General features: G+C 43.2%; 1 protein-coding gene across 2 annotated transcripts; it reads right to left on the bottom strand.

Annotated features, from left to right (window-relative positions):
- Positions 1-3023: 3023 nt before the first annotated feature.
- Positions 3024-21993, bottom strand: LOC308117599 (NACHT, LRR and PYD domains-containing protein 3-like). Of its 2 annotated transcripts, none has more exons than XM_080476568.1 (17): positions 21859-21993; positions 20834-20891; positions 19698-19802; positions 19110-19214; positions 18514-18612; positions 16503-16625; positions 15918-16022; positions 15342-15440; positions 13332-13454; positions 12744-12848; positions 10829-11001; positions 8871-10725; positions 7897-8070; positions 6252-6434; positions 5817-5999; positions 5506-5679; positions 3024-5321 (listed from the first exon to the last, which is right to left on the bottom strand). In XM_080476568.1, exons 2-17 carry the CDS (start codon positions 20878-20880, stop codon positions 5303-5305), a joined length of 3672 nt encoding a protein of 1223 aa, XP_080332694.1. In that variant the 5' UTR covers positions 20881-20891; positions 21859-21993; the 3' UTR covers positions 3024-5302. The 2 variants fall into 2 exon arrangements, with proteins under 2 accessions (XP_080332694.1, XP_080332695.1); XM_080476569.1 differs by lacking the exon at positions 21859-21993 and adding an exon at positions 21035-21112.
- Positions 21994-22504: the final 511 nt, after the last annotated feature.

The following is a 22504-nucleotide window of genomic DNA, read 5'->3' as shown; positions in this document are numbered from 1 at the left end:
GAGCATATATATAAAACACTCGATGCCTCAACCCGCCTCACCTCTGGCGTGCCCACAGCGCCGCCATCTTGGGGCGGTCTCCCGCTTGCGCTAAACATCTAGGTCCCCGGATAGAAAATACACAAAAACATCCGTAGCTCGCTTGCCAGTCTACGCATCAACACAAATAATACCTCATTTTAAAGCTGAGGAAAAGCTCTATTCCGTGGAAGACCTTACCCCTCCAAATAATTCCTCCATGAGGTTTGATGTCACAAATCACGCCCCTCCGAGCCAAAGAATGTCAAGAAACTCTTAGGACTGTGGATTTTAGCAAAGGCTGCCAGGGTGTTAGTTTTAATGTTTGGCTTAGAGGAGCATCTGGAAACACGTCTACTCCATGCACTGCTCACTAGCGACCGAGTTCACATTGTATTTAACTTGCATAAACTTGCATTGTGTAAATAAAAATACATTTATGAAGAGAGGCATGTTTTCATAATCTATCAAGACTTTGTTCAGTATTCAATGAATACTTCTATGTAAACACTATTTGACGATCAGTTGAGCTTTTATCCTTAGATTCTTAGTTTTAAACATATCAGGAGCATGTTTTTCTTTATACCATCACACCAACCTAGATAGATAAACTGTACTACTGAAGTAGTAGCTGAAGTGTGTTCACATGACATTCCTACAAATAAATCACAAATATAGTCCAGAGATGTAAAATTACATTTCGAGCAGCAGCAGATGAGAACAGACTGGCTGCTTCAGTGTGTGTAAAGAAAAATCAGAAACACTACATTGCATGACAATCTATTTCAACAGAACATCACGTCTCCAGTCACAGAAATATCACCCATCTCATGGTTAAAATCCACCATGAAAGCTCCCTGATGTCACTCCCTTCTGGATCACCTGCTCAGGTAAGGGCTGGACAGGAGGCCGTCTGCCGGGGAGCTCCGGTGAACTTATCTCCACATTCCCCCAACCTCCGTCTCGCAGCCAGAACAGCATCAAAATAAACATCGATAATGTCAACTTACTGCGTTGGTTGAGCTGCTATGTAATTGATGCAAGCATAGTTGAAGCTCAGTAGCCACATAAAGGCTAATGCGAACACTACATACTCATTCTTAGGGATCAAAATGTCTTTGATAATTAATCATCGACATAATGTTTCGTTAATTCCCAGCATGCTGTCTTAATAAACATCGTTGCCATGTTTTCCGGTCACCCCAGTTGTGTGTGGGTGTCCGTACAGCTGGAGTGCTGGGTGGGAGCCAGTGCCATATGCAATGATGTACAGATGTTTTTGGTGGCGCAATGGCGTGGCTCTTACTGGGCTCCTTACCAATGAAATAGCCAGCGGTTTTTCATAGGTGTGACATCTGAAATAACTAAGCTGTAGCAACAGCTTGGTGGAAAAGACCTACGGCGTTCTTCTTCTCGGGCCTCCTGGGCTGGGGGTGTGGCCCCAGAGGTCGGGCCCTCTGTGGCCTTCTCAGGTAAGTAAGCGGCGCTGCAGGGCTTCTCCATGTGTGTGATTGGTCAGGTGTTGCAAACTCCGCCCCTTTCATGTGAACGAGCAGTGATTCTGAAGGGAAAACCCTCGGTTGAACTCCATGTTAAAGCTTATCAGGATCGCGCATGTCTGGGGAAGTCAACAGAGGATACATCCTGGATATGTTTATCACGGGTTGTAGTATTGGCCGCTGGAAAATACTGCTCAGGTTTGTTTGGTTTCACTGCCACTGGGACGCCACAAATATCAGACACAATCCGGTAGTAGGCTAACTGCACAAAGACTGACCGATTTGAGCTGCGACCGTAGATTTTCTGAAGGATTCTCCCTCGATCCCGTCTTTCATCTCAGACGGCCGAAAATCGTACCGTTTGTTGAAACCTTAAGTGGTTGGTCAACCGTCAAAGCACTTTTATTTGTCCTGGCTTCTCCTGATGAAAATCCCCTTTTAGTAAGCAATTGTCATGTCCTAATAGTGACCATGCTCGCCATGCTGTTAAGGAAAAATGACATTTGACCTATATTACCAATATAAGCACATTGTGAGACTTTTACACTGTGAGATGCCGAGTCACCTTCCTTATATCTGACCGAAGGATAAAGCCATATTCAGTAAGAAGGTAAAACTTCTTTTTAAGGTAATTAAGATTGGTAAAAGCAGCAAAGTCGTAATTGATGTAAATTGTGTTCATCAAAAATAATGTATTTGATTTATTTTATTTAAAATACAACAGCCTATGTAAAAAAAAGAGAAACAAAACACTTGGAAAAAAATACAAGTTACGCCGTCACATTACAAAGGCAATGTGTCCTTTTTAAACAAGTGGATTCATTACTAAAATGTAATCATAATATTGCAATTCATTTAAATGACACTTGTTAAAAATCAACTTTTTTGACATTTTGAAATGATTATTATACAAATAACTATTGTTATCCACCTGGAAACTCTTTTGGTTTCTTAATTGAAAAGATACATTTTAATGTTGTGCAACACTTTGAAAGAATCTAATTGGATGATACTGCATGAGAACCTGGACTATAACCCTGTTATGTAAATACAGGTCAGATCTTAACTGACACATAGAAAAAGTGTGTCCTGTGTCTAAGGAGGCGTCCCAGCGATCCAGTTGACGGCGATGCTCCCAGTCAAACTTCAAGCCTCCACTGTACCATTCAACGGATTGTGTGATCGGATCGTGTCAGTCCCACTGACCGACACCACCGAGAGCCTACGTTGAATTCTTTCCTTGCTCTTGTCTTACTGACTTGAACTTCGATTGGATCCACAACGGACCATTTCAATAGGACATTTTCGGATAAATAGTTAAAATTTTCTCTTCTTAAGTTATTGGACCCATAGGTATTGTATTGTTGGTATATGGTGCACTGTTCAAAACTAAAACAATTCAAAAATAACTGCTTCTACCTGTGTCCACTGGTTACTATCCCTCTCAGCTCCTATAAACCTTGGTAGTGACGTGTACGTTGCGTTACAGCAGAAATAAAGACAAAATGTTTCCATGGACTTTTATTGCAGAAGGATTTGTACAGCGGGCATTTAGGACACATTTTGAGTTTCTATATTTTTGTTGTTTCCAATCAGAAGCAAAGAACAAAGATTACCATTTGAAAAGAATGGACACGAAACAGGGGGTGCATGGTGGCTGGCGCTCTCGCCTCACAGCCAGAAGGTCGTGGCTTCGACCCGGGCTGGAGTTCTCCCTGTCTGTTTCCTCCGGGTGCTCCGGTTTCCTCCCACAATCCTAAAACATGCACGTGATGACTAAAGGCGATCCTAAATTGCCCCTAGGTGTGAATGGGAGTGGTTTTCTGTCTATGTGCCTTTGCCCTGTGACGGACCGGCGACCTGCCCACCTCACCCACAGTAGGCTGGGATCGGCTCCGGCACCCCGCAACCCTGAAGTGGATAAGAGGGATAGAAGATGGAAGGATGGAAAACAAACAAGTTTAAACACAGATTGACATTTGAAAATGTTTACAAGCTTTACATACAAGAGCCTCTTGTGCATGGCTTCGTGCACATTTGGTTTTTATCGCATCAACAGTCCGTCCTGGAAATGAGCCGAGTGACGTGGCCTCTGCGCATCGGGCAAATATATCAACAGAGGATGCGAACAGCCTCTCGCTCCACAGGTCACCATTCTGACTCATCGTGAACAGGTCAAGGTCTATGTCCCCACATTTTAGTCTCACGTGGGCAATCGACGAACAGTAATACATCAAAGTGTGAAAAGAGCTGAAATTCCTCCTACCAATAGGTGGCGCTATGGCTGTAAATGTACCCGAGCATATAGGCGTGTACAGGGCAGCACGCATGAATTTTCAGGTAGATTGCCGCATGTCAAGCAGAGTTACACACCACTTCCTGTTTCATGGTGACTCGTTAAGAGTTAATAAGTCAAGTTTACTGATAAAGCGCATTTCACAGGTAAAAGTCAAAGTGCAGTACATAAAATGGGTTCCGTTAAACAGAATGTACAAGTTTCATAAAATAATAGAAAAGTGAGAAAAGTATTTAGCCAAAAGCCAAGACAAAAACATCTTAATTGTAGTCATTGGCGCGCCATGGCGACACCCTCTGAGATTATAGTTACATTTTGATACGTTTCTGCTGTATATACTGCTCGTATGTCAGGCCTCTGGGACGTGATGCCCAGGAGGATCGGGTTTCACACAGAATGCAAAATGGCCGTCTTCCTGTTGGCTTTAAGTGACATTCCTGTGCGGCCCGATGGGATGCATGCATTTACCAAATGTCTTGGTTGCACACGTTAAATGTGTTGCTCATAGAAGACGTTACAAATGGGAAAACGATGTAGGTGGCGCTATGGAGCCATTTTGCCAGACAAAGCAACCATAAAATATATAATGTTTTGCCACTTATATGTGTGCAATTTTTCACAAAGGTTTGCACAAGTTTAGGCCGTCAAAAATGTTATATATATATATAAAACAAACTCTTTTTATATTTATCTTCCCCTGCGAAAACTAAAAAGGTCTGATATCACCTATGGTTGATATTCAGTAGCCTACACCATCAACACAATTATAGAAACAAAACAAACAAAAACTCCATGCAGTTCAACTTTACAAGCTCAAAAACAATTGATTAACATCCATGACAAGGTTTTCTGCCTCTGTACATTTTTGTAAATGGATGAATTATCGGTACAATCTTTTAAATCCTGTCGTCTGGAATTCCTTATTTTTACACCGACAACTGAAATATACATTCGCTTCAAATTAGTCCGAGTCACTCGGTGCTTAAAATCTAATTTTCTCCTGTGATTTTCATCCTCTTGACTCAACACAAATACATTTATTCAGGTTTCCTGGTAAAACTCTGTTTTTGGCTTGAAACATAATTAGCAATATCTGTAGTTCTATTATTTCTCCAAGTTTTAATAACCCCGATTTAATTGATCTAAATTTACCCATGTGGACGATTCCAACTGCTCTTTTCTGTGCAATAACAACAAAGGCATTATATTGCTCTTACAAGTATTACCCCACACTTTACATTTTATACATTTTATAGGCTTTTAAAGATTATGTCAAAACGACATTTTCACCAAATTTCTGAGGCCAGGACAACCTTTGGCGGACGTCAGAAATCTAAATGCTCTTATTTAACACATGATACATGTCACACTGCGCCACTGACACACAGTGGCTCTTCTGGTGGTTCCTGTCAGTCACTGCTGGATGAAGCTCTGCTCCCCTCAGTGGATCTTCAGGACACACAGCGTCCTCTCTGCTCCCACACCATCTTTAAATCCACCACTTCCACCTGCAGAGAGATCAGAGGTGATGAGGAGAGTCTCCGGTAAGCAGCGAGAGCAGCAGTGCTGCAGCTCAGAGCTCATGAAGGACCAAGACTGTGGCGCCTCTGATTGGCTGACTGTGTCCTCTGCTGTCCAATCCAGAAGCTGCTCAGCCGTCTCAGCATGGACTCACTCCTACCGTCTACTGACCTCACAGTCTGCAGGCTGCAGTCTGGACTCTTCTCAAGATCAACAAGCTGCTTCACATCTGAATCCTGCAGCAGGTTGCAACGCAGGTCGAGATCCTTCAAGTGGGAAGGGTTGGACTTCAGAGCCGAGGCCAGAGAAGAACAGCTGATATTTGACATCTTGCATTTCTTCAACCTGAAAAAAAAGAAAGCACTAGAATAAATTACTAAATGATCAGATGAGCTCAGTCCATCTCTCGCTGCAGCATCAGTGTCTCAGGTCACAGCGGCTCACAAACATTTCTCCTTCTACGACAGTAACAGTCAACTGACCTCAGAGTCTCCAGACTACAGAGTGGACTCTCCAGAAAACCACACAACTGCTGAACCCCTGAATCCTTCAGCTGGTTCCTACTCAGGTCCAGATGTGTCAGATGTTTCAGGAGGGAGGGGTTGGACTTCAGAGCTGAGGCCACAGAAGAACAGCTGATATTTGACATCTTGCATCTCTTCAACCTGAAGAGAAAGAAAAAGTTCCAGAACAAATGACTAAATGATCAGATGTGTTCAGGGAGAAATGAGCATCTCCACATCACTGCGTCCAGATCAATAAGCTGTTCCTCTGTTGAGGATCTTCACACGCTTCATGTCCACACACATCAGTAAGAAGCTGCTGAGCTCAGTCTACTCTCTCGCTGCAGCATCAGTGTCTCAGATCACAGCGGCTCACAAACATTTCTCATTCTACGACAGTAACAGTCAACTGACCTCAGAGTCTCCAGACTACAGAGTGGACTCTCCAGAAAACCACACAGCTGCTGAACCCCTGAATCCTTCAGCTGGTTCAAACTCAAGTCCAGATGTTTCAGATGTTTCAGGAGGGAGGGGTTGGACTTCAGCGCCAAGGCCACAGAAGAACAGCTGATATCTGACAACCTGCAGTTCATCAACCTGAAAAAAGAGAAAGAAGTGAGGTCAGAGGACAAAGTTGTTGGGTATCGGCAGTCTCCTCCCTCTTCCCTCGTTTACGGTGTCTTCCCCTGTCCCGAGTGTCTCTTGTCTTTCTCTATTTCTGCAGGGTGTGGCCCCTCCCCCACTGCTGTTCCTCCTTCTCTGCCTCCCCCCCTTCATCGTACACTTGCTGTCTATCGAGCTCATCAAGAGCTCACCTGCATGCTCACTATGAAGACTCCTCATCCAGTATTCCTCATATTCTTTATTTCCCACAGTGGTAACTGTGTCTTGGAATAATCTGAAAAGTATTTTCAGCTGCCTGTTTTTTCACCTTTTTGTCAGCTTCGTTCCTGACTGCTTCGGGTCTCGTCTTTGACCATACCCAGCCTCGCCCTGCTTTGGCATCAGTACCTCTGTGAGCATCTTGGCCCCATTTATACAACATTTCAAGTGAAAACACAGCTTTTGCATTTTGTTCAAGAAAGGTTTCTTATTTACATGGCAACCTTCTGAAAACAATGTCGGTCTACATGGAAATGGCAGGAACACTGAAAACAATGCAGTTTTCATGTCATGCCACTAGTGGGCGTTGTTTTTGTAACAAAACTACACACAGATGCGCAGAGAGAACAATACGCTACAAACAATAACAATGGGAGTAAATGGACACTCTAGTGGACAGACGACCAAGTTGGATTGTTACGGTGACTGTCAACGATAAAACTACCAAGTCCCAGGAGAATCTGGAGGAAACGATGTTCTTATTGTCAATCTACTCGCATATGAGCAGAACAATTCACACTGGCATGCTGTGCATGTGCAGCGTTTACACCATTGACAAGTAGACGGAACCTGAGCATTTCTAGAGCATGTCGATTTCGCCCGTCTACATGATAACGGAGCCGAAGCGTTTTCAAAAAGTTGCATTTTCAGTAACTTCAAGCACCGTTGTGTAAACGGACATCCAAAACACAAAAGATTCTTTTCCATTTTCAAATAAAATCATTGCTGTGTATCCGGAGACTGTGATTTGAATGGAAACCCAGACTTTTTCGGCCAGGCCACTCTCTAATATCTGATTATTACAGTTTTCTTTGACAAGTGGTTTTTCTTGGATCTTTCCACTAATTTTGTTTTCCATTTAGATCTTTTGTCTCCAAGTCTCAGTTGCTGCATTGTGAGTCCCGGTCGGTTCATAAAATATAACAAATGTTTTATCTTGAAGTCATCGAGAGCTGAAGAAGGTTCACAAGAATTTAGAAATGTAAAGTCCAAACAGCTGAAGCCAACAGGAGAAGAGCTCTCGTCAAAATGCTGATCATTAACATGCTGCAGAGATCAGTCCACTCTCCGTTCCTCCATCTGGATCAGATCCCACATGTTGGACTACAAATTGCATACACATGAACTCCACTCTGATTTGATTTCAAGAGTTTCTAACTTCCCACGGTGAACTGACCTCAGAGTCTCCAGCTTACAGTTTGGACTCGTCAATCCAGCACACAGAAACTCCACTGATGAATCCTTCAGCTCATTGTCACTCAGGTCCAGATGTCTGAGATGGGAGGGGTCAGACTGCAGAGCTGAGGCGACCACTTCACAGTGAGAATCGGAGAGTCGACATTCAGAAAGTCTGTAATGAGACACAGAGGGCAGAACGTTGTTATGAGAGAGGACTCTTTGTTTGGCTGCAGAACTTCAGATCTTCTCTGGGTTCATGTGCACAGGAAGGAGGGTACATGGAGTTCTGCATGTTTTGGTCAAACCCTGACGTCAAAATGTTGAAGTGAGGGTGTGGAGTGGGGTTGGATGTCCTCCTATTTTATATTGCGGTGGACAGCGGCTCTGGCTCATTCTTCACTCTTTGGCATAAATTAAACCTGAATGCTGTTGTCACATGACATGTTTTGAACTTTCCATCAACAAACTAAGAAATAAGTGGAGGTACTGCACAATAATGTGTAATGGGTCCAGATGAAACATCACAAAGTAACCTGAGGACACACCTGCTGACCCTCCAGGCTGGCTGGACTAGGATTGGAACTAGTTTACATCACATTTCTCCCATGCAGCCTGAAAAAACGGCTGAACAGTTTATCAAGGATGACATGAAGCTGATTAACCTCTGACAGAGGTCTGAGTGACTGAACAGCTCTCGTAGTTTCACTTCACTGAAGGGGGACAGCAGGAAGTAGTTCTGCATCACAGTGTTTCAACCCCAGGCGCAGGCCTGTAGAAACTAGGATTTATGAGATTATTTTTTGTTTGTTTGAATAAATTGTGCATCTTTGTTTGAAACCTGGAAAATCTCTCCGCAAGTGCTTTTGACTTTTTGGAAGTCGGAATTCTCCTCCTCAAAGGGCAACTCTTAATTTTTGGGATGTGGCCACAACAATCAATGAGACATTTGATCATGATGACATGTGGACTCACCCAGTCTTCCTGCAGTTCCTCACAGCTGGGATCAGTCTCCATCGCCCCTCCAGTGATGTGTTGTACTTCTCCAGGTCCAACTCTTCCAGGACCTGGTCTGACATCTGCAGTATGTAGGCCAGAGCTGAACAGTGGATCTCTGAGAGTTTCTTCTCTGATCTGTTCTCTGACCTCAGGAACTCCTGGATCTCCTGATGTACTGAGAGGTCCTTCATCTCCATCAGACAATGGAAGATGTTGATGCTTCTGTCAGGAGAGATTTCATCACTGTTGATCTTCTTCAGGTTCTTGATGACTCTCTGGATGGTTTCTGGACTGATCTCTGTCCGACCCAGTAGACCTTCTAAAAGTCTCTGGTTGGATTGCAGAGAGAGGCCATGAAGGAAGCGGACAAACAGGTCCAGGTGGCCATTTTGACTTCTGAGAGATTTCTGCAGGACTTTCTTTAGGAAGTCGTCCAGAGATGGGAACTCATCAGTGTTTCTGAGTAACCTAAGTACTCTGCCACCAACAGTCTTTGGTTTTATTTCCATCTGCTCCCATTCCTCTCCGATGAAGGCCCACAACGCATCGGTCTTCCTGTTGGTGAAACAGTGGAACAAGTAGACTGCAGCCATAAACTCCTGAACACTGATATGGACAAAACTGTAGACGGGTTCCTGGAAGATGACTGACTCTCTTCTGAAGAGCTGAGTACATACTCCAGAGTGCAGTGAGACCTCAGTCACATCCAGACCACATTCCTCCAGGTTTTCTTGGTAGAACATGATGTTTCCTTTCTCCAGATGTACTAAGGCCAGCTTGCCCAGCTTTAGAAGAACCTCCCTTTCAGCCTCTGTCAGCTCCTGTGGACCCGTATCATGTCCTTCATGGTACTTGAGCTTCTTCCTGTGTGTCTGAACCAGCACAAAGTGGGAGTACATGTCAGTCAGGGTCTGGGGCAGCTCTCCTCTCTGCTCTGTGGTCAACATGTGCTCCAGAACTGTGGCAGTGATCCAGCAGAAGACTGGGATTCCACACATGATGTGGAGGCTCCTGGATGTCTGGATGTGGGAGATGATTCTGCTGCTCAGCTCCTCATCACTCAGTCTCCTCCTGAAGTACTCCTCCTTCTGGGGGTCAGTGAAGCCTCGCACTTCTGTCCATCTGTCCACACATGATGGAGGGATCTGATTGGCTGCTGCAGGTCGGGACGTGATCCAGACCTGAGCCGAGGGCAGCAGATTCCCCCGGATGAGGTTAGTGAGCAGCAGGCTGACTGAAGACTTGTGTGAGACATCGACCACCAGCTGGGAGCTGCTGAAGTCCAGAGAAAGTCTACTTTCATCCAGGCCGTCAAAGATGAAGAGCAGCTTGCAGACAGCCAGCTCCTCTGCTGTCACCTTCTGTAACGCTGGATGGAAAACTTGGAGCAGCATGAGAAGACTGTACGGCCGCTCTCTGATCAGGTTCAGCTCCCTGAAGGAGAGCACCACCAGCACACTGACGTCCTGGTTCTCCAGGCCCTCGGCCCAGTCCAGAGTGAACTTGTGCACCGAGAAGGTTTTTCCACTGCCGGCCACGCCGCTGGTCAGAACCACTCGGATGGGTCTGTGCTGCTCAGCTGAGGCTCTGAAGATGTCCTGACACCTGATGGCAGTGTCATGGAGGCTCTCCTTCCTGGAAGCTGTCTCCAGCTGCATCAGCTCCGGTTCCCTCTGAAGCTCCTCACTGTGTCCCTCTGTGATGTGGAGCTCAGTGTAGATCCTGTTGAGGAGGGTTCCTCCTCCTGGTTCATCACTTCCTTCACTCACACGTTCACATCTGCTCCTCAGACTCTTCTTATGTTCCTCTAGAACCCCCTGCAGACCAGCACCTGCTCAAAGAAAACAACATTCAGACGGCACACAAACAACAAGGCTTCATGTCTCTGCAACACAACAGGTCCAGTGAAGACAGACAATGATGTCCACTCTTACTCTGTACAGCTCTGCTTCTGGATCTTTCTGCACACTGAGGACAGCAGGAGCCTCCTGATGAAGAACCCTGGTCCCAGCATGAGTTGCTGCACGGTCTGCAGACCTGGTGTCCACAGCTCCACCCGACTGGATCCTTCAGAACAGCTGGCGGTCTTATCAGAGAACGGTGAAAACTGCAAAAGCCAAACATTTGTCTGATATCATCATCTCCAACGGTCACAATCCTTGTGTTTTATTTAAAACCATAACCTCTGTTCTCAATGCCCCACAACCAGCCTGCCTGGAGAACTCCTCAGAGGTGTGTGAGAGCTTCCGGAGCTATTTCACCGACAAGGTTGTTAAGATTAGGGCCCTCATTAGCAGTCCTGCTTACGACCCCTCTACCTCTGTCACATGCTCTGCTGAGTTAGAGCAGTTTGAGCCGGTCAGTCAGCCTTATCTAACAGAGACCATTGGCCATATGAAGTCTGCTGGATCCCCAATGATCCAATTACACCTCGTCTTTTTAAAGAGGTTCTTCCCACGTTGGCACCGTTAGTCCTCAACTTTTTAAATAGCAGTTTGGTAAATGGGAGAGTACCGATGACTTAAGCATGCAGTGGTGACACCATTGATTAGAAAGCCTGGCTCAGACACCTCTGTACTCACACATTTCAGGCCTATCTCGACGGTTCCTTTCCTTTCTAAGGTTTTGGAGGAAACTGATGATAAACAGTTAAAGTCATTCCTGGATGAGCACAACATTGCGGAGGTGTTTCAGTCGGGGTTTAAAACCCTTCACATCTCTGAGTCGGCACCGTTGAAGGTTTTTAATGATCTCTTCCTGGCCACAGACTCTGGTTGCTATGTTGCTCTGGTTCTGTTGGACCTTACAGCTACCTTCGACACAGTGGACCATCAGATCCTCCTGTCTCGTCTGGAGACCTTGGTGGGCATAAAGGGCAGTGCTTTAAACTGGTTCAGCTCGTATTGAGCAGATAGAAGTTTCTGTGTTGGAACCGTAGAGTCCTCTGCAGCACCTCTTACATGTGGAGTGCCTCAAGGCTCTATACTTGGCCCTCCTCTGTTTTCCCTCTACCTACTTCATCCTGGATCGATTCTCCGGAAACATGGCATCGCTTTTCATTTTTATGCTGACGTCAGCCAAATTTATTTTCCTCTGGATCAAGAAAATGCTTTTTCCATGAATCCACTCCTTGACTGCATTGTTGAAATCAAGGCTTGGTTGTCCGTGAACTTTTTACATTTAAACAATGATAAGACCGAGGTCATGTTGTTTGGGCCCAGTGGTTCCGTCATGGTACATGTTGATCTGAGTCCTTTAAGTCAACACTGTGCTTTTTTTTTTTTATTTTTTTATTATTGTTTTATATTGTTTTTATTGGTCGACTGTGTTGTTTTTAAAGTGCTCTATAAATAAAGGTGATTTGAGTTGAGTTCAGCGACCACAGTACGTTCAGTGACTGTGAAACTACAGCCAGAAATGAAAAAGTATTTCTGCTAATGCATTTAAACTTTCAAATTTGACACTTCAAAGCGAATTTTGGTCACTATTTGCTGGAGCGTGTTTTTAAAAATAAAACTTAAACGTAATTTTCTTTTTCATTTTAATTAAGGCACAGAATAAGCAGTTTTGTATCAGAAAAAATAGAATTTGCAGTTTGGATGATTGATCATTCTTTTTAATTTATGAGTCAAAAAATGTAGTTTAATCCTAAAATGAAAAAGCATTACTGTTAATACATTTCAAATTGATTTTTGAGCCACATTCGCTTCCATAAACACACAGCAAAGACACAAAAATCCAGCTTCAACTCTGACACTGCTTCAAAATAGTGCAACTGAATCTTAAAGTGAGCACAACTTTTCTCACTCTGGTTTTGAGGAAATATAAGAAAAACAAACAGTTTCTTACTTTGTGTGTAAAGGTTCAGGTTCAGCACTGAAGTTCGGTGGAGCTTCATTGGACCAGTCACTCTTCATGGACAACCTGCTGGATACTGAAGACCCCTGTGTGAGTCTGGCACGGGCACAGGCACAGAGACAGAGACAGAGACAGAGACACACACACACACACAAAAATAAATTACATCTGTGTGTATCGGTCATTGTACTTTTGCTTATTTACCGTAGTTTCTGGACTATAAACGGCTACTTTTGTCAAACACCTTGAACCCTGCGGCTTAACCATGATAATGCTAATAGCTTCATGCCGCTGATACATGGGTGATGCGTTCAGGTGCATCACGTAACTCTGAACTTTCTGTTGTTTCCTTTTTAAATTTGGAAGGTGTGGCTTACATTCAGATGTGCTCAATAGGCTGGAAATTACATTATATATCAGTTTGTTTGATAATCAGTTTCTGCTTTCATTAGGAAAGTTCTGCTCAGGATTGTTTGGTTTCACAACGGTTGCTTGTTGGAAGGTTTTTGGATCGGTGATGGACGACGTGTTCACTGGTGTCTTTCCTGTGACATAAAAGAAAACAAAACAGTTTCTTACTTTGTGTGTAAAGGTCCAGGTTCAGCACTGAAGTTTGGTGGAGCTTCATTGGACCAGTCACTCTTCACTGAAGAGGAAAACACCCTGAAGAAAGACGGTGTGGATCTGGATCTGGATCTGGGTCTGGGGCGGGCACACACACCACACCACACGCACACACACAATTAGGGACTGAGCAGGATGGAGGCCAGGACCCTATTGTATTTGTGATGTTTCTTCTTCTTCTTCTTATTATTTTTTTCAGCAAACTTGCATAAAAACTCACCAAATTTGGCGCGCTCATAAAGACTGGCGATAGAATCAAGGAAATGTAAATAATAAACCCCAAAATGCTAAAATGTCTCTCTAGCGCCACCTAGAAAAAGCAAAACGGCCAACTTGGCCCGTAGGAATGTCGTAGAGGGATCAAACCAAAACTCAATTGTTTGTCTGATCGAGACCTAAAAATCACCAGCTGGTACCCCAGACCTAAATCTGACAGGAACTCTGCAGTTTGCCTTTCAAAGTACGATTTTCTACAATAGTGGAAATAAAGGCCGAGTTCAGCTTTGCCTTGTTCTTGGTCAAAAGCAATACAATGCAAATCAGCAAGGGCTGTGGGCGGGTCTTTCTGTTCAGGGTGACTAGTTGATACCTGATCACACCATTCCTGCTTGAAGGACGTCACGTTAAGCAATTTTTGTTCACACCAGTAGATGGCACTGTTGCATTAAGAATAACTTTAATTTATTTTTCCTTTTACACGTTTCTTATTTCTTGTACAATATTGGAAAGATCATTTCTTTGTTTTGGTAACAAAAGTATTTTGTTTGATTAAGAATCCGCTGGTTATGTTGGTTTTTGGTGTAATGTGGGCGTGTCCACTCATCATATTTATATTTCAGGGTTTACCGACGAACGAGAGACGGCATTTGGGACTTGAGAGGAAACATATATTCGCTGTGTGACTAAGGCCGGCATACAGTGGCTTTGTAGTAGCCTCTTCTCAATTCGCCCACGTCCGTCATATTTAACTTTCCCTCTTTTACTTCAAATAAACGTACATATGGGTCTACTTGCTGCTAATACATAGCCACTGCAAGCAGGAATGGTGTGATCAGGTATGGACTCGTCACCCTGAACAGAAGGACCCCCCCCCTGGCTGATTTGCATTGTATTAATTTTGTATTTTGCAGACGGCTTGACTCATCGAGTAAATGCAATGACAAAAAGCAAATGGAAAAGACAAAGACAAACAGGAGAAGCGTTGACAAAATGGAATAAGCAAAGACAAGATAGAAAAGGAATATGACTACCTTTGTATATTTTTCTTTTTGTTTCTACATTTATTTCCTTTTAATTTTGGCACTCCTGTGATTCCATACCTCTGAGGAGCGGACCCGGTAAGAGCGACACCCTGTACTGAGCAGACACATCCCTGTGCACGGACACATATTTAACTGTTATCACACTGTGATGAGGGGACAACCTGCCCGACGAGGACAACAGACAGGTTTTCCTGGTAAATTTCAAGCTGAGCGACACTGAAACGGCCAAAATACTTGGGCTGGACCTGATTATTGGAATATTCAGGCCGCGGGTGCTACACGATTGCCTCAGTACTCCATTATGGGTCCACTTCCATGCGCGTAACGTAACGATCCTGAAAATCCCCGCAGAGGGTCGGAGCCTCGAGCACAGGGTGGATGTCACACGTACTTAAGTTTCACTTTCACATAACAGCAGAGAACATAAGGTCCGTGGACCAAAACCGACCAAGAGGCTCCAATCTGGTCCCACCGAGCAAGGAGGTTTTACAGGATTTACACAAGTTTGTTTTGACATTTCATTGTATTTTGGACCAGAATGTTTCATTAAAAATGACTTAATTTTCAGTAACCGTTTGGTCGTGTAAAAATATAGAGAAATTCATTACATACACTGTGACCACAACAAAGAAAACCTTTAAAGTGTAAATTTAAAGGTTATTATAGCACTATTTTTGGGGAAAGAAAACAAACAGTTTCTTACTTTCTGTATGAAGGTTCAGCACTGAAGTTCGGTGGAGCTTCATTGGACCAGTCACTCTTCATGGACAACCTGCTGGATACTGAAGACCCCTGTGTGAGTCTGGCACGGGCACAGGCACAGAGACAGAGACAGAGACAGAGACACACACACAAAAATAAATGACATCTGTGTGTATCGGTCATTGTACTTTTGCTTATTTACCGTAGTTTCTGGACTATAAACGGCTACTTTTGTCAAACACCTTGAACCCTGCGGCTTAACCATGAAAATGCTAATAGCTTCATGCCGCTGATACATGGGTGATGCGTTCAGGTGCATCAAGTAACTCTGAACTTTCTGTTGTTTCCTTTTTAAATTTGGAAGGTGTGGCTTACATTCAGATGTGCTCAATAGGCTGGAAATTACATTACATATCAGTTTGTTTGATAATCAGTTCATGCTTTTATTTGGAAAGTTCTGCTCAGGATTGTTTGGTTTCACAACGGTTGCTTGTTGGAAGCTTTTTGGATCGGTGATGGACGACGTGTTCACTGGTGTCTTTCCTGTGACATAAAAGAAAACAAAACAGTTTCTTACTTTGTGTGTAAAGGTCCAGGTTCAGCACTGAAGTTCGGTGGAGCTTCATTGGACCAGTCACTCTTCATGGACAACCTGCTGGATACTGAAGACCCCTGTGTGAGTCTGGCACGGGCACAGGCACAGAGACAGAGACAGAGACAGAGACACACACACACACACAAAAATAAATTACATCTGTGTGTATCGGTCATTGTACTTTTGCTTATTTACTGTAGTTTCTGGACTATAAACGGCTACTTTTGTCAAACACCTTGAACCCTGCGGCTTAACCATGATAATGCTAATAGCTTCATGCCGCTGATACATGGGTGATACGTTCAGGTGCATCACGTAACTCTGAACTTTCTGTTGTTTCCTTTTTAAATTTGGAAGGTGTGGCTTACATTCAGATGTGCTCAATAGGCTGGAAATTACATTATATATCAGTTTGTTTGATAATCAGTTTCTGCTTTCATTAGGAAAGTTCTGCTCAGGATTGTTTGGTTTCACAACGGTTGCTTGTTGGAAGGTTTTTGGATCGATGGACGACGTGTTCACTGGTGTCTTTCCTGTGACATAAAAGAAAACAAAACAGTTTCTTACTTTGTGTGTAAAGGTCCAGGTTCAGCACTGAAGTTTGGTGGAGCTTCATTGGACCAGTCACTCTTCACTGAAGAGGAAAACACCCTGAAGAAAGACGGTGTGGATCTGGATCTGGATCTGGGTCTGGGGCGGGCACACACACCACACGCACACGCACACACACAATTAGGGACTGAGCAGGATGGAGGCCAGGACCCTATTGTATTTGTGATGTTTCTTCTTCTTCTTATTATTATTTTTTTCAGCAAACTTGCATAAAAACTCACCAAATTTGGCGCGCTCATAAAGACTGGCGATAGAATCAAGGAAATGTAAATAATAAACCCCAAAATGCTAAAATGTCTCTCTAGCGCCACCTAGAAAAAGCAAAACGGCCAACTTGGCCCGTAGGAATGTCGTAGAGGGATCAAACCAAAACTCAATTGTTTGTCTGATCGAGACCTAAAAATCACCAGCTGGTACCCCAGACCTAAATCTGACAGGAACTCTGCAGTTTGCCTTTCAAAGTACGATTTTCTACAATAGTGGAAATAAAGGCCGAGTTCAGCTTTGCCTTGTTCTTGGTCAAAAGCAATACAATGCAAATCAGCAAGGGCTGTGGGCGGGTCTTTCTGTTCAGGATGACTAGTTGATACCTGATCACACCATTCCTGCTTGAAGGACGTCACGTTAAGCAATTTTTGTTCACACCAGTAGATGGCACTGTTGCATTAAGAATAACTTTAATTTATTTTTCCTTTTACACGTTTCTTATTTCTTGTACAATATTGGAAAGATCATTTCTTTGTTTTGGTAACAAAAGTATTTTGTTTGATTACGAATCCGCTGGTTATGTTGGTTTTTGGTGTAATGTGGGCGTGTCCACTCATCATATTTATATTTCAGGGTTTACCGACGAACGAGAGACGGCATTTGGGACTTGAGAGGAAACATATATTCGCTGTGTGACTAAGGCCGGCATACAGTGGCTTTGTAGTAGCCTCTTCTCAATTCGCCCACGTCCGTCATATTTAACTTTCCCTCTTTTACTTCAAATAAACGTACATATGGGTCTACTTGCTGCTAATACATAGCCACTGCAAGCAGGAATGGTGTGATCAGGTATGGACTCGTCACCCTGAACAGAAGGACCCCCCCCCTGGCTGATTTGCATTGTATTAATTTTGTATTTTGCAGACGGCTTGACTCATCGAGTAAATGCAATGACAAAAAGCAAATGGAAAAGACAAAGACAAACAGGAGAAGCGTTGACAAAATGGAATAAGCAAAGACAAGATAGAAAAGGAATATGACTACCTTTGTATATTTTTCTTTTTGTTTCTACATTTATTTCCTTTTAATTTTGGCACTCCTGTGATTCCATACCTCTGAGGAGCGGACCCGGTAAGAGCGACACCCTGTACTGAGCAGACACATCCCTGTGCACGGACACATATTTAACTGTTATCACACTGTGATGAGGGGACAACCTGCCCGACGAGGACAACAGACAGGTTTTCCTGGTAAATTTCAAGCTGAGCGACACTGAAACGGCCAAAATACTTGGGCTGGACCTGATTATTGGAATATTCAGGCCGCGGGTGCTACACGATTGCCTCAGTACTCCATTATGGGTCCACTTCCATGCGCGTAACGTAACGATCCTGAAAATCCCCGCAGAGGGTCGGAGCCTCGAGCACAGGGTGGTTGTCACACGTACTTAAGTTTCACTTTCACATAACAGCAGAGAACATAAGGTCCGTGGACCAAAACCGACCAAGAGGCTCCAATCTGGTCCCACCGAGCAAGGAGGTTTTACAGGATTTACACAAGTTTGTTTTGACATTTCATTGTATTTTGGACCAGAATGTTTCATTAAAAATGACTTCATTTTCAGTAACCGTTTGGTCGTGTAAAAATATAGAGAAATTCATTACATACACTGTGACCACAACAAAGAAAACCTTTAAAGTGTAAATTTAAAGGTTATTATAGCACTATTTTTGGGGAAAGAAAACAAACAGTTTCTTACTTTCTGTATGAAGGTTCAGCACTGAAGTTCGGTGGAGCTTCATTGGACCAGTCACTCTTCATGGACAACCTGCTGGATACTGAAGACCCCTGTGTGAGTCTGGCACGGGCACAGGCACAGAGACAGAGACAGAGACAGAGACAGAGACAGAGACAGAGACAGAGACAGAGACACACACACACACACAAAAATAAATGACATCTGTGTGTATCGGTCATTGTACTTTTGCTTATTTACTGTAGTTTCTGGACTATAAACGGCTACTTTTGTCAAACACCTTGAACCCTGCGGCTTAACCATGATAATGCTAATAGCTTCATGCCGCTGATACATGGGTGATGCGTTCAGGTGCATCAAGTAACTCTGAACTTTCTGTTGTTTCCTTTTTAAATTTGGAAGGTGTGGCTTACATTCAGATGTGCTCAATAGGCTGGAAATTACATTATATATCAGTTTGTTTGATAATCAGTTCATGCTTTTATTTGGAAAGTTCTGCTCAGGATTGTTGCTTGTTGGAAGGTTTTTGGATCGGTGATGGACGACGTGTTCACTGGTGTCTTTCCTGTGACATAAAAGAAAACAAAACAGTTTCTTACTTTGTGTGTAAAGGTCCAGGTTCAGCACTGAAGTTTGGTGGAGCTTCATTGGACCAGTCACTCTTCATGGACAACCTGCTGGATACTGAAGACCCTTGTGTGCGTCTGGCACGGGCACAGCGACAGAGACAGAGACAGAGACAGAGACAGAGACACACACACAAAAATAAATTACATCTGTGTGTATCGGTCATTGTACTTTTGCTTATTTACCGTAGTTTCTGGACTATAAATGGCTACTTTTGTCAAACACCTTGAACCCTGCGGCTTAACCATGATAATGCTAATAGCTTCATGCCGCTGATACATGAGTGATGCGTTCAGGTGCATCAAGTAACTCTGAACTTTCTGTTGTTTCCTTTTTAAATTTGGAAGGTGTGGCTTACATTCAGATGTGCTCAATAGTCTGGAAATTACATTATATATCAGTTTGTTTGATAATCAGTTTCTGCTTTTATTTGGAAAGTTCTGCTCAGGATTGTTTGGTTTCACAACGGTTGCTTGTTGGAAGGTTTTTGGATCGGTGATGGACGACGTGTTCACTGGTGTCTTTCCTGTGACATAAAAGAAAACAAAACAGTTTCTTACTTTGTGTGTAAAGGTCCAGGTTCAGCACTGAAGTTCGGTGGAGCTTCATTGGACCAGTCACTCTTCATGGACAACCTGCTGGATACTGAAGACCCCTGTATGCGTCTGGCGTGAACACACGTTTGTTTTTTTTAATTTCTTTTAAACACTTTATTCAAAGTAAAAATAAGTGTATGAAACATTTTTTCCTACTTAAATATAATTGTCATACAGTTCTGGAATTTTTTGATAAAATGTATTTATTTTTCATTTAAACATATTTTTTAAGTTGTAGGTGTTATTTCTTCAGTTGCAGGTTTGATGTTTTCAGATTGCAATCTTTTTTTTTTCACATTCAAATCCTTTTTTCAGGTTTGTCTGGGGTTTTTTCACCTTCAAAACTTTCACTTTCAGATTTCATTAGTTCAGGCTCAAACTGAAGGGGGGGGGGGGGGGGGGGGGCTTTGACAGAGAGGGGCTGGGATTGTGCAAAGAAAGCTCAGGACCCTCCCTGAATATGTTGCCTTCAGGGACAGTGGGTTCTTTGAAGGCTATAACTCAATACTCTCTATCACTGTATTCATTGGGAAACATCGTTTCTTTAAGCATGGGTGTTAAACAGGACTTGAATCTGAAGACATCAAACCTGCAACTGAAAAAATACCTAAAATGAAGAAAATATATTGAGGAGTGAAAAATGTATATGATTTTATCCAAACATTTCCAGAATTGAATCAAAATTATATTTTAAAATAAATGTCTTTATATAAATAAAGAAATGTGAGTGTAGTAATATTAGTATTAAAATTTTTCTATTTTATTATTCTGTTGAGTGTTTATATACACATCGTCCTATTTTAAATGACTCCACTCTAATAAAACTGTGTAAACATCGTGTTAGTGGGATACTAACAGAGAGGACCAGCTAAAACAACATTTTGTTAGGGGTTTAAATTACTACTTGAAGTAGCTACTGCATGAATATTTTTTCATTACTAACCCATGTCAATTCAAATACTTAAATAAAAAAAGGGATGCACAATCATAGCATATAGACTTAGACATAGACTTTTTATCCTGAATTATGGTTTTATAATTCATTTTTCGCTGCTTCAAAGTCACATTCCTCCAGTTGGATTGCACCCCCGACGTCTTACCCGTCAACAGACTTTGTGCCGTCCTGCTCTTCATCCACATCAGACATGTTCAGGCAGGCTGGAAGAGAAACAAACAACAAGAATCAGGATAAAAAATCAATCTCTCGAAAAAGGAAAAAGGAAACGTTTTCTTCTTGGTTGAGTTCCGCCTCAGTCTCTCTCTCTCTCTCTCTCTCTCTCTAAAACACAAACAATACTTACTATACACACACTCACAATGGACACACACTAACCAGCACACATCCAAAACAGAGGCTCGACCATTCCAATCATGCTGCTTAACGTAAACATGACGTCAGAAATGAGAATAAAACGCCACTGGTTAACGCCACGTTAACAAGGATACAATTTCATAGTATGCAGCGACCTGATTGGTTGAAGCAGCTGCGGCTGACACTTGTTTTGCACTGCAGACGCCTGCAGAATTGAAAGTGAAGGCCTCAGGCATTTCTTTACCCGGCAACAGGTGATGGCAGAAATGTGATTGGCTAAGAGCTTGCCGGCTCTGATGGCCCGCCACTGCCTTTTACTTTTTTTTTTTTTTTTTTACACATTCAAAAAACATTTACGCCCGGTGCGCAGCCTCCATCCGGCTGGCGGCGCCACTGTGTGTGCGTGTGCGTGTGCGTGTGCGTGTGTGTGTGTGTGTGTGTGTTCCCTCCTCCTCCCCGGGATACTCCGCCAGCGTCTTGTTTAAGTATTTTCGATGAGGCCGCCCAGGGTCAAAAACTTGATGTTACCTGATAACGCCTGTTTGTTTATTGACTTTCTGGTTTCGCTATTATTTCTTGAAGTAAGAACATTTGAAGTAACACATAACTTTTGCCCAACAACCAATACCCGGACTTCTCTGCCTGTGTGACGTTTCATATTTCCCCCAGAATAAAGAATTGCTCCGCCATTACGGAGGCAGCCCAGCGGGGCTCCTCCATGTTTGTTTGCTCATTTTACTTTTGACGTTCTCAGAGACTAAACTCACTCACACTTTAGACAAAGACAGTAAAAGACACAAAAAAAACACTTACCTGGTTCTCTTCCGTCGACACAGTTTACCGTAAGTCGGATCGAACTTCAGAGTCTAGACTTCTCGCTGCTTGTTGACGCACACACCCTCGATCACGTGGCAGCTCTTCCTCTTCCTCTTCCTCTTCTTCTTCCTCCTTCATCAGGCGCCTGAACTCCGCAGTTCTCATTCCAGGTGCCTTCAGGTGTTTTCCGCACTGACAGGAGTGCAACTGCCTACTTTCTGAGGGGTATGCCGAGGGTTCTACGGGGGGCGGAAAACTTGATTTGTGGATTTTTAATAATTTATTAATTTATTTTGGGAAAATGCTGTTTTTTTTTCCCCCCCGATGCATTTTTTTTTTTAAATTTATTTATTGTTTTGTCATGATCATGTGAAAAATGAGGCTCGTTTTAAAGTATGATTCGCACATGAGGGTGCGTCATCAGTTTCACCGAGGACATTGTCAGCCTGCATGTAATTCTTGCCCTCACCATTGAAGCAAGGGGGGCGCTCGTCTTAAAAGTCACTTCAAATCAGACACCCGCTCAATTTCAAACGAGGACACCTCAAGGACGGGTGAGAGGCAACATGAAGCCGATCCCAGGCCTGTGTGTCACTTCTGTTTTCAGCTCATGAATTGCTTGTGGATGCATGTTAAAGTATTT

This window comes from Lipophrys pholis, assembly GCF_963383615.2.
Source record: "Lipophrys pholis genome assembly, chromosome: 12".
Taxonomy (NCBI): Eukaryota; Metazoa; Chordata; class Actinopteri; order Blenniiformes; family Blenniidae; genus Lipophrys; species Lipophrys pholis.
This window is presented reverse-complemented; position numbering and strand designations above follow the sequence as displayed.